The 12,852-nt window shown below is 40.6% G+C and overlaps 2 protein-coding genes across 2 annotated transcripts; one reads left to right on the top strand and one right to left on the bottom strand.

Annotated features, from left to right (window-relative positions):
* Window positions 1-830: 830 nt before the first annotated feature.
* Window positions 831-1,498, bottom strand: LOC106718744 (uncharacterized RING finger protein C548.05c; the record flags this gene model as incomplete). The annotated part of the gene is made up of 2 exons (XM_014512908.2): window positions 831-1,207; window positions 1,280-1,498. Coding segments are annotated over 2 exons (453 nt in total), but the record flags the coding sequence as incomplete, so codon positions are not given.
* Window positions 1,499-5,381: 3,883 nt separating this feature from the next.
* LOC106718615 (patj homolog) lies at window positions 5,382-11,748 on the top strand. The gene is made up of 17 exons (XM_014512761.2): window positions 5,382-5,426; window positions 5,580-5,670; window positions 5,965-6,121; window positions 6,387-6,559; window positions 6,688-6,817; window positions 7,142-7,254; window positions 7,920-8,056; window positions 8,566-8,714; window positions 8,796-8,873; window positions 8,944-9,145; window positions 9,282-9,458; window positions 9,585-9,718; window positions 9,812-9,997; window positions 10,134-10,318; window positions 10,403-10,535; window positions 10,711-10,877; window positions 11,581-11,748. The coding sequence occupies exons 2-17, from the start codon at window positions 5,581-5,583 to the stop codon at window positions 11,746-11,748; spliced, it is 2,379 nt and encodes a 792-aa protein (XP_014368247.2). The 5' UTR covers window positions 5,382-5,426; window position 5,580.
* The last annotated feature ends 1,104 nt before the right edge of the window (window positions 11,749-12,852 follow it).

Here is a 12,852-nt window from a genome sequence, read left to right as displayed (position 1 = left end):
GTTAAAGTAGGTTAAGTCCAAATTATTTTAAAATAAATTTATATCTTAAACTGCAAAAAGAATTATTGTATTTTATAATAGTATAGTAGGAATAAAAGATGACAAATGTTATTTTGTTTTTAATTGTATAAAATACCTACTATCGAGATATATTAGTTATTAAATAAATGTTTTTATTTTTATCTTTTCTTATACATTTAAACAGTAACCTAATATCGAACAGGGATGGTACGGATTGCAAAATTCAAGTCATTGGGTGGTTCAAATCCCCATAGGACTTGTCTTAAACTATGTCTCTCCCAACACAAGCTGAATAGATAAAATAGTAAATTATTTAAACAATACATTAATGTTTATATTTTCATTAGTATGAGTAAGCTCCATAGAGAATTCACCAAAAATCTTTGATTGAAGTATCGGCAGCAGTAAGGGTACAAATTTTGAAGGGGGGATAAAGTAAAAAGAAATGTACCTACCCCACCTTTCTTTTTCATAAGTAGATATACCTGTAAAATCTATGAATGCATCCATTACACTTGGTAATTCCAGGTTGTAAAAACATAGACCAAAAAAGGAACCACCGCTTTCACTGTACATCTGGTGCATAACTTTTGTGTTTACTATCTATATAGAAATAAACCGAATAAGTGGATCATAATAACTCTTCACTTGGTTTCAATTGTTAAATAAACTAGACCCAATAGTTTGCACTATTTATTAAAAATTCAATTACATTTAGATGAGGTTCATTTATGCTTGACATTCAAAATTTAAGGTACATTATTGGATATAATTTCTGGTATTTTAACCATGTCAAACATTTAATTTGAAATACTTAATATTTTACTATGTGGTACTGTTCAATAGATTAATACAGATTACAATCTTTTAACATAAATAACTGAATATTATTTACTTATTTACATATTCTTATTTAGAGGTAAGTTTAATATAAAATAGATTAGTTATTTTATCATACACTTAAATATAGGCGATGGTATGCAGAGGCTCCTTTCAGTACAATCCTGCAGTTCGGACACCTTTTTTCAACTTTTAAAGACCTTTCAAGACATTTAAGACAAAAAACATGCCCACATTTTGTTGAAACCAGTGGGTTTTTTCCCAGTTCTTCCCAACAAATAGGACAACTACCAATTTGATTTGATTTTCTTTTCATGTTTGCAACACACTTTTCATTGGGCGACGTCTGAAAAAATTAATAAGTCGGTAAATCTGAGAGCATCTTAACTTATTAATGTGAAAACTATATTCATCTTACCGTAGTATTAGCTGAAGATTTACGGGCTCTAAGCGATTTTTTAGGTTTGTTAGATTTTTTTGCACGTACATTGCTGGCTTCAAAAGAGTCATCTGTATCTATTACTATCACTTCATTAGCTAAGTTGCAATGATCTGCTAATGTAAACGATATCGTCAAATCTACGACATCTTCGTCGTGGTCAGTCATGTTGTTTTTCTGGTCAGCTTTATATACTTTTTACTGTTCAGTTTGGAAACGTATATTACAGTTATTAGTTATATTAGTTATAAAGTTGATTTAGTTATGAACTGTAACTATAGATATTTCATTTGACAAAATTATGTCGAGCACAAAACAAATTGAATGTTGCAAAGTAAGATTTGATCCAATGTACCTGATTTTTTGTAGTAAATGTTCTGACCAAGTAATACATAAACAAAATAAAACTTTAAAACAAAGAAATATTATTATGATACTTTATTAATTGTTAAATGATTTACAACAATAAATTAATTCAAATTCTTCGAAACATAAACACTCGTGCCTTTTTTTAAATAATTTTTACGGCTCTAGGTTCTTGCCTTTTTGAGCTAGTAGGGCAGATATGACGGCCTTCGGCCAAACCAAACTATGAAAACTTAAAAGGATGTTGTTGTGAGTTGTGACACATTTTGGACATTGACAGGGGTGCGCTAGTGAGCTATCATAATTTAGTTCGACTTATACCCGCCGTATTTAGCCTCAGAAAAAGAATAGAATAGTTACATACTTGGTCCTAGTATTAAGACAACCAGCTAAATACACTAATATATGAAAGTCAAAAACAAAACAAGTTGTCATAAAGTCATAAACATAAACAAAATGATATGACTTAATCAAAGTCAAATTAATCAAGGTCAAGACGTCACGTCAACTCAAACGTCTAAATGCCATGGGCGAAAAAAAAAATCAAACGTCTAAAAGTCATCACTAGTCAAGTTACTAGACTACACTTACTAATTATTATACTCTTTGATCATATCATATTGATATTTTTATGTCTCTCACCTTTTTCTACCTCCGTGAATTTGGCCCCCTCACTTTAATTTTTTTAACTTTTTTTTACGCAAATCGTTTGAGAATCGTTTGAGAGGGTTTGAGAGAAAAGAAATATCGTTTGAGAGTTCCTACTTTCTCCGTAAAAACAATTTCAAATTCTAGTGTGAAGTTGGCCCCCTCACTTAACTTTTTTTTATTTTTTTCAATGCGAATCGTTAGAGAGTCGTTTGAGAGACATTAAGAGAAAAGAAATATCGTTTGAGAGTTTTTACTTTTTCTGTAATAAATATTTTAATTCTGGGCATCGAAAGTTACAAATCGATTTTCCTTTTTTTCCGAATTAAATATGGCAATCATGCACTTGGACGTTTCAAATTTATTGTGTAGGTAGAGAATGGTAAGAGAGTGATTGAGAGAAAAGAGAAATCGTTTGAGAGTTAATACTTTTTCTGAAATATATATTTCAATGTCGGAATCGAAAGTAACAAATCGATTTTCCTTTTTTCCGAATTAAATATGGCAATCATGCACTAAGACGTTTCAAATTTATTGCGTAGGTAGAGAATGGTAAGAGAGTGATTGAGAGAAAAGATAAATTGTTTGAGAGTTAATACTTTTTCTGAAATATATATTTCAATGTCGGAATCGAAAGTTACAAATCGATTTTTCTTTTATGACGAATTAAATATGGCAATCATGCACTAAGACGTTTCAAGTTTATTGTGTAGTTAGAGAATGGTAAGAGAGTGATTGAGAGAAAAGAGAAATCGTTTGAGAGTTAATACTTTTTCTGAAATATATATTTCAATGTCGGAATCGAAAGTAACAAATCAATTTTCCTTTTTTCCGAATTAAATATAGCAATCATGCACTTGGACGATTCAAATTTATGGTGTAGGTAGGGAATGATAATAGAGTGATTGAGAGAAAAGAGAAATCGTTTGAGAGTTAATACTTTTTCTGAAATATATATTTCAATGTCGGAATCGAAAGTTACAAATCGATTTTTCTTTTATGACGAATTAAATATGGCAATCATGCACTAAGACGTTTCGAGTTTATTGTGTAGGTAGAGAATGGTAAGAGAGTGATTGAGAGAAAAGAGAAATCGTTTGAGAGTTAATACTTTTTCTGAAATAGATATTTCAATTTTTGAGATTTGTAAGTTTTTGAAATTCGATTTGTTACTTTCGATTCCGACATTGAAATATATATTTCAGAAAAAGTATTAACTCTCAAACGATTTCTCTTTTCTCTCAATCACTCTCTAAGCATTCTCTACCTACGCAATAAATTTGAAACGTCTTAGTGCATGATTGCCATATTTAATTCGTCATAAAAGAAAAATCGATTTGTAACTTTCGATTCCGACATTGAAATATATATTTCAGAAAAAGTATTAACTCTCAAACGATTTCTCTTTTCTCTCAATCACTCTATTATCATTCCCTACCTACACCATAAATTTGAATCGTCCACGTGCATGATTGCTATATTTAATTCGGAAAAAAGGAAAATCGATTTGTTACTTTCGATTCCGACATTGAAATATATATTTCAGAAAAAGTATTAACTCTCAAACGATTTCTCTTTTCTCTCAATCACTCTATTACCATTCCCTACCTACACCATAAATTTGAATCGTCCAAGTGCATGATTGCTATATTTAATTCGGAAAAAAGGAAAATCGATTTGTTACTTTCGATTCCGACATTGAAATATATTTTTCAGAAAAAGTATAAACTCTCAAACGATTTCTCTTTTCTCTCAATCACTCTCTTACCATTCTCTACCTACACAATAAATTTTAAACGTCTAAGTGCATGATTGCCATAATTATTTCGGAAAAAAAGGAAAATCGATTAGTAACTTTCAATTCCGACATTGAAATATATTTTTCAGAAAAAGTATTAACTCTCAAACGATTTCTCTTTTCTCTCAATCACTCTCTAAGCATTCTCTACCTACGCAATAAATTTGAAACGTCTTAGTGCATGATTGCCATATTTAATTCGTAATAAAAAAAAATCGATTTGTAACTTTCGATTCCGACATTGAAATATATATTTCAGAAAAAGTATTAACTCTCAAACGATTTCTCTTTTCTCTCAATCACTCTCTTACCATTCTCTACCTACACAATAAATTTGAAACGTCTAAGTGCATGATTGCCATAATTATTTCAGAAAAAAAGGAAAATCGATTAGTAACTTTCGATTCCGACATTGAAATATATTTTTCAGAAAAAGTATTAACTCTCAAACGATTTCTCTTTTCTCTCAATCACTCTCTAAGCATTCTCTACCTACGCAATAAATTTGAAACGTCTTAGTGCATGATTGCCATATTTAATTCGTAATAAAAAAAAATCGATTTGTAACTTTCGATTCCGACATTGAAATATATATTTCAGAAAAAGTATTAACTCTCAAACGATTTCTCTTTTCTCTCAATCACTCTATTACCATTCCCTACCTACACCATAAATTTGAATCGTCCAAGTGCATGATTGCTATATTTAATTCGGAAAAAAGGAAAATCGATTTGTTACTTTCGATTCCGACATTGAAATATATATTTCAGAAAAAGTATTAACTCTCAAACGATTTCTCTTTTCTCTCAATCACTCTCTTACCATTCTCTACCTACACAATAAATTTGAAACGTCCAAGTGCATGATTGCCATATTTAATTCGGAAAAAAAGGAAAATCGATTTGTAATTTTCGATGCCCAGAATTAAAATATTTATTACAGAAAAAGTAAAAACTCTCAAACGATATTTCTCTTCTCTTAATGTCTCTCAAACGACTCTCTAACGATTCGCATTGAAAAAAATAAAAAAAAGTTAAGTGAGGGGGCCAACTTCACACTAGAATTTGAAATTGTTTTTACGGAGAAAGTAGGAACTCTCAAACGATATTTCTTTTCTCTCAAACCCTCTCAAACGATTCTCAAACGATTTGCGTAAAAAAAAGTTAAAAAAATTAAAGTGAGGGGGCCAACTTCACGGAGGTCCTTTTTCTATACAAAATTCATTTATAAATATAACAATTTCAAATACATTACGATAATTTTCATTACAAAAACTAAAATATATTTGCCAAGTAAGTGATATAAAATTATCATGTAAGTATAAAAACCAAAACGATATTTCTACTTATTGTATAGATATATATTTTATTATGTTAGCATAATATTATTTAGTAGTTTAAAGCGATTTCGTTTGATGAATTTAAAAAAGAATCAAGATATTTTTAAACTTGTTACTTAAAATTTCAGCATGCACCTTGGTGTAAATATATCTAATGCTTTACAACAATTAGAAAGTGTAAAGGCTGCTGTTGATCAAAATGATGATCCAAAACTTAAGGTAAATATAGGACATTCATTTGAAACTAAGTGTAAAGTATTTTGTGCACTTTTTATAATACTTTAGTAGCAAATTTGTAATGTTTTTACTTGACTTACAAATGGGTAGTGTGTGGATTTGTATGTATTTCAATACCGTTGTGACTTAGCCTAAATCAATTTTGTTGAGTGAGGTGTCATTTGATTAATATTTTGCCCTGGAATATCATAAGGCTATAGTCAGTGAGGAGCCCTTTTTTTCAATTTACCATTTACATGTTATGTTAATTTAAAAGAATATCTTTATATATTTTAGGCTGCTACTAGTGATGATCTAAATATGCTTATTAATTTATTGGAGAGTCCAATATTGAGAAGTATAGCAACTCTGCATGACTCAGTTGCAATGCTTGCTACCCAAGTTGCTCATCATCCCTCAATGCTTCCTGGTGATTTTGACATCACTCCGGCTGGTAAGAATTTTTTTTAGAAAATTAAACTTCAATGTTTTTTCATTGAATAGTTAAAAATTCTACTCAATAAAATTTAAGGAACATGTTTGAATGGTTCTGAAGTAAATAATTGTATTTTAAAATTAAGTTAATTATTACAAGTAATGAATTCCTTACACAAAAAAAGGTAAATACAAATGCTTGTGTTGTAAAAAGTATCTAAAAGTATTATTTTAATTAATATGATAACTAGTTTTTAAAATATGTCTTCTTTTTTAATGAATAGGTGATTTGGCATTGCAAACTAGGAACCTATATGGTTCGCATGAGGGTGAGGAGGAGCAACGTGTTCCGCAAGTTTCACCACCGAATAGCTTAGAGTTTGGATCAAATTCGGACAATGAACGCATGTTGGGACTTGATACAGCATCCGTTGATTCCAGTATGTCTCCGAAGCAGGTATTGTATGCATTATATTATGCAAGAATGTTAACTTAAATATTGAGACTACTACCATGGTAATACTGCTTCTTTCAATTTAGGTTGAACTAATGTGATACAGCATATTGGAATTTTTAATGTTTCAGAACCGTGGCATATTGGATTTATCACGTAATGATGATTCCTTAGCATCTGCTTCAACTAACATTGTTGCAGGAGACTGGGCACAGGTTGAAATAATAAACTTAGTAAATGATGGCACTGGACTTGGATTTGGTAAACTTTTATTTAATAATTTTTTATTTACCAAATATTTTCAGACTATTGAAAACAATAATGTTACATTTCTACTTATATTCTAGACAAACTTGAAACTTGTGCAATTTTTACTCGAAACAGTAAGATCCATAGCCCATACCTTTGACTATTAGTTCTATCATCTCCCTGGCCTTATCCCACTCACGTGGGGTCATCATACAAGGTTTAGACCCTAAAGTTAAGGCTTAATTTTTTACGGACCTTTAATTATTATGTTTAGCCTGAGTTCGTCCACTGCTGCACATAGGACTAGGTTAGATAATTTCTTCATATTAATTCCAGGTATAATTGGTGCTAGAACAAGTGGTGTTATTGTAAAAACAATACTAGCTGGTGGTGTGGCTGATCGTGACGGCCGTCTCAAGTCAGGAGATCACATATTACAGATAGGAGATGTAAGTTTTTTTTTCTCTATGTTAGAAAGCATTGTGTTATTCAAATATTAGCTGTCGCCCGCGACTAGGTCCGCGCGAAATTAAAAGAAAACCTTTTTAGTAGCCTATGTGTAATTACACACTATGCTCTACACTTATGCCAAGTGTTGTATTTAGATCTGTAGAGCCGTTTTGGAGATACCTTCTAACAAATATCCATCTATCAAAACTTTTGCTTTTATAATATTAGTAAGATTTGTTATTGACTCAATTTGTTTAATAATTTTTTTATTTAAAGTGAAACTTGAGTACAAAGAAAGTTTTGTGGTACTTTTAAAAGATATTAGTCAGAGATAGCAGTCAGTTTTGTTGAGCTACAGAAGCCTTACCGTAGGATAAACAGAAAGCGGAAATTCAAACAAGATGGAACATGTCACTAATCATATTTTATTCCCTTGGCCTTGGGTTAAATTTATTATTGATGCTTTATAAAACAAAATACTTTATTGTTTAAGTTGTAATAGTTGGAAAGCCTATTTACAACAAAATAAGATGGACCATTCCATTTTTTTTGGCAGCGTCTCGTGTGACCGCTAAGATATTTGTAAATCTGAATAACTACAAGTAGTTGGTACCTCCATTGAGCTAAGTTGAAGTGGTAGTAGAGATAGTTGTGTTGTTTGCAGGTAAGCCTGATGGAGATGGGGTCGGAGCAGGTGGCGGGAGTGCTGCGCGCCTCGGGCTCCCGCGTGCGCCTCGTGGTGGCGCGCGCAGTCGACCCCGCAGCCGTGCAGCCCTCCATCGCGCCAATAGTACCCGCAAGGTACATTCACCTTAAATACTTACATATTTAATAACATTGATGTGTCTGTATGTAATATCGAAATTAAAAATTAATTATTTCGTAATTCGTACGTGATGTATTTAATATACATATTACGATAAACGTTTTGTCTGCCTGTCTGTCAGTTAGCCGCGTTTGTTTCGAGTAATCTCCGGAACGGCTTTGATTTTCGCTAATTCGAAAATTTTATAGCACTTTTAATGGAAGGTGGCTGATGTGTGCATATTGTAGCCTACTTTTTGTTTTTATTCTGAGCTAACGAAGTCGCGGGCGACCGCTAGTGTAATAATATTGTAATCACCTCGTTAAGTTTAGGTTGAGGCATTGTGTAATTATTTTCTTTTGAAATGAAACAAAGTTACAGCTGAAAAGGATACTCGGCCTCAGTTAATTGTAGTTCTGATATGATGGTCATCTTACAAAACATTTATCATTCAAAGTAAAAACAACCCTTTATTTCTTTATGCAACAGCAATTATTGTTTCCAGGTTGCTGTCTAACCCGGAAGCTTTAGATCGTTACTTATTGGATACCGGGTTCGAGCAAGTGTTCAACACTCAGCCCGCGCTGGTACCTCCAAACCCGGCGCCCAATAGATTCGTCTTCGGCAGCTCCGTAACACCGCCGCCGGATTCTGGTAAGTCACATTGTTTATTATAACATTGAAATATTTCAGTTATATTCACGAAATTATTATGAAATAAATAAAAATTTTCAGATGCTGAATCACCAGAAGTCGATAGATTCACTGTGCAATTGAAGAAGGATGAAAACGGATTGGGAATTACTATAGCAGGTAAATTCTATGTCGTCTCTAAAATATAAAACGAGTATAATAAGGGTGTGTAATATATGCAATGTGTCAGGGTACGTGTGCGAGAAGGAGGAGCTGTCGGGGATCTTCGTGAAGTCGGTGAGTGCGGGCAGTGCGGCGGCGCTGAGCGGTGCGGTGCGCGTCAACGACCGCATCGTGGCGGTGGACGGCGTCTCCCTCGCCGGCAAGTCCAACCAGCGCGCAGTGGACGCGCTCAAACAGAGCGGCAACGTCGTCACTTTACAACTGGAGAGGTAACATTCCACCATCTCACTACCGCATTCAGAGTCCTCAAGTGTCCAAAAGTCCACGTTAGTTTAGATTGTTTCTTCCTAAGTATAAGGTCGTTATTTACTAATTGGCAGATACAAATATTTGTAAACTGTGTAGATATCTTCGCGGCGAGAAGTTCGAGCAGCTGCAGCAGGCGATCGCGGCGGGCGAGAGCGCGGCGAGTGCGGCGCCGCACAACCCCTTCCTGCACATGCACCGCCCCGACCCGCGCCATGCACCGCACCCCCCACACGTGCACGGCCACGACTTGCCCATGATGCATCTGCACTCCTCGTGAGTATACATTTCATAATATCCGACTCGCAAAGGACCATATTTTATGCGAACCGGTTCGCGAGTATAGAATAATATTGTACATTACAGTGAATTTAAATATTATAACGAAATAAAAACTAACAGTTCGGAGCCGAACGAAGAGGAAATCGTAGAGCCGGCCGCGGCACCGCGCACGCCCACTCCGCAGCCCGCATTCGAGATGCCGCGCACAAACGAACAAAAGGAAGCCATACGTCGCAAATGGCAAGCCATTTTAGGTATTTGTCGTTTTCTAAAATTATGTGGCCTTTTGATTTAAAAATAGTCTGTTTTAGAAACTGGTTAGAATCTGTTGTTGTTGTGTGTTGCAGGCGAAGATGTGGAGATAGTGGTGGGTGTGGTGGTGCGGGGGTGCGGCGGGCTGGGCATCTCGCTGGAGGGCACGGTGGACGTGGAGGGCGGGCGCGAGGTGCGCCCCCACCACTACGTGCGCAGCGTGCTGCCCGAGGGGCCCGTCGGCCGCGCCGGGGTGCACCGCCCCGGCGATGAACTGCTCGGTTAATACACATCACTTTGTTGATCCGTTGTACTGATTTTTAATATGTCATTTGAATTCAATCCCTGCTGAATAGTTTTTGAATAGGATGTAGCTAGCTTGTCCAAGACACGTTATATAGTTTAAATTTATTGTAGAGGTGAACGGGCACCGTCTGCTGGGCATGAACCACCTGGAGGTGGTGTCGATCCTGAAAGAGTTGTCGAGCGAGGTGTGCATGGTGTGTGCTCGCCCACGCGCCGCGCCCGCCCCCGCCCCCGCACCCGCTCCCGCCCCACACCACGCCCTAGACCTCGCCCCGCCCGCACACACGCTCGTCAAGGTAACTAACACAATAGAGAGTTAGAGACGATTTACCTGTGCCGTCTGATCGAACAGATGTGTTTGTATGTATGTTACGTTGCAGGCGAAGTCTGACGGCAGCCTGGCGGGCGCTGGGGGCGAGGAGGGCGGCGCGCTGGCGGCGGGCAAGGCGCGCTCGCGCAGCCTGGAGCCACTCACCGGCCTCGCCATGTGGGCCTCCGAGCCACAGATCATTGGTATACGATCCCATCTGTTATTCTTCTGTACATCCCATATAGCTGCTTGTAAACAATATTATACCGGTTATGATTGAAAGTCGTCAAGCCTTTTGATGTCGTTATAATCGGAGTTGACTGTATTCAAAATTATAATGTTAGATTTATGTAGGAATCATTTGTGTGATATTCGCAGAGTTGGTGAAGGGCGAGCGCGGTCTGGGGTTCTCGATCCTGGACTATCAGGACCCGTTGCGGCCGGCAGCCACGCTGGTGGTCATCCGCTCGCTGGTGCCGGGAGGCGTGGCGCAGCAGGACGGCCGCCTCATACCCGGCGACAGGCTGCTCTTCGTCAACGACCAGGTAAGAACCCACTACAATACTGTCATAACTGCAGAGACCCTGGGAGCAACTGGCACTTTTCTATTCAGGTTGGTTGATTAAATCTTTTCCTTGTTGAAATCAAAATTACTCTAATAAATATATTTGGGTCAAAAAACTTTTAATTTGAAAAATGTATAAAATTTAGCTCTGTCTTTTATATGCAGTGGTAAAATACGCAGCTAATATAAAAACGCAGCATCCCTTTCTATTCGTTATGTAGAGATAGCTCGTTAGTGACCCGTGCGTATTTAATATATTGTTAGGACTGTTGAGGGTAGCCACACAAATGTTAGGACTGTTGAGGGTAGCCACACAAATGTTAGGACTGTTGAGGGTAGCCACACAAATGTTAGGACTGTTGAGGGTAGCCACACAAATGTTAGGACTGTTGAGGGTAGCCACACAAAAAAAAGGATTTATAAGGAAGCGTGCGCTGCTGCTCGTGGCAGTCTCTTTCCATCCGTCATTGCGGAACGTCTGACATTTCTGTTTATTTACGTTCGGTTTGAGTTTATCCTATTGCGAGGATTATTTAGAAGTAGAGTTAAATTCACTATTTCGCTGTTAATTTATTTCTTTTAAAATACTTTTGCATCAAATATCTAACAATATCATTATTTCATTAAGATGACCTTCATGCGAAGATTTTGAGGAATATGGCAAATTTTCTTTATGGCCATAGAACCTGGAGGACGCGAGCCTGGAGCAGGCGGTGGCTGCGCTGAAAGGCGCGCCGCGCGGGCTCGTGCGCATCGGCGTGGCCAAGCCGCTGCCGCTGGCCGACGCCCCGCCCCCGCTGCCCGCCTCCGCGCCCCCCGCACCCGCCGCACCCGCACCCGACACTGACTGAAGGGCGCGCCGCGCGGGCTCGTGCGCATCGGCGTGGCCAAGCCGCTGCCGCTGGCCGACGCCCCGCCCCCGCTGCCCGCCTCCGCGCCCCCCGCACCCGCCGCACCCGCCACGCCCGCACCCGACACTGACTGAAGGGCGCGCCGCGCGGGCTCGTGCGCATCGGCGTGGCCAAGCCGCTGCCGCTGGCCGACGCCCCGCCCCCGCTGCCCGCCTCCGCGCCCCCCGCACCCGCCGCACCCGCCACGCCCGCACCCGACACTGACTGAAGGGCGCGCCGCGCGGGCTCGTGCGCATCGGCGTGGCCAAGCCGCTGCCGCTGGCCGACGCCCCGCCCCCGCTGCCCGCCTCCGCGCCCCCCGCACCCGCCGCACCCGCCACGCCCGCACCCGACACTGACTGAAGGGCGCGCCGCGCGGGCTCGTGCGCATCGGCGTGGCCAAGCCGCTGCCGCTGGCCGACGCCCCGCCCCCGCTGCCCGCCTCCGCGCCCCCCGCACCCGCCGCACCCGCCACGCCCGCACCCGACACTGACTGAAGGGCGCGCCGCGCGGGCTCGTGCGCATCGGCGTGGCCAAGCCGCTGCCGCTGGCCGACGCCCCGCCCCCGCTGCCCGCCTCCGCGCCCCCCGCACCCGCCGCACCCGCCACGCCCGCACCCGACACTGACTGAAGGGCGCGCCGCGCGGGCTCGTGCGCATCGGCGTGGCCAAGCCGCTGCCGCTGGCCGACGCCCCGCCCCCGCTGCCCGCCTCCGCGCCCCCCGCACCCGCCGCACCCGCCACGCCCGCACCCGACACTGACTGAAGGGCGCGCCGCGCGGGCTCGTGCGCATCGGCGTGGCCAAGCCGCTGCCGCTGGCCGACGCCCCGCCCCCGCTGCCCGCCTCCGCGCCCCCCGCACCCGCCGCACCCGCCACGCCCGCACCCGACACTGACTGAAGGGCGCGCCGCGCGGGCTCGTGCGCATCGGCGTGGCCAAGCCGCTGCCGCTGGCCGACGCCCCGCCCCCGCTGCCCGCCTCCGCGCCCCCCGCACCCGCCGCACCCGCCGCACCCGCCACGCCCGCACCCGACACTGACTGAAGGGCGCACCGCGCGGGCTCGTG

This window comes from Papilio machaon, chromosome 2 (assembly GCF_912999745.1).
Source record: "Papilio machaon chromosome 2, ilPapMach1.1, whole genome shotgun sequence".
NCBI classification, from domain to species: Eukaryota; Metazoa; Arthropoda; class Insecta; order Lepidoptera; family Papilionidae; genus Papilio; species Papilio machaon.
Note: the sequence above shows the minus strand (reverse complement) of the source record. Positions and strands in the feature narration are given on the sequence as shown.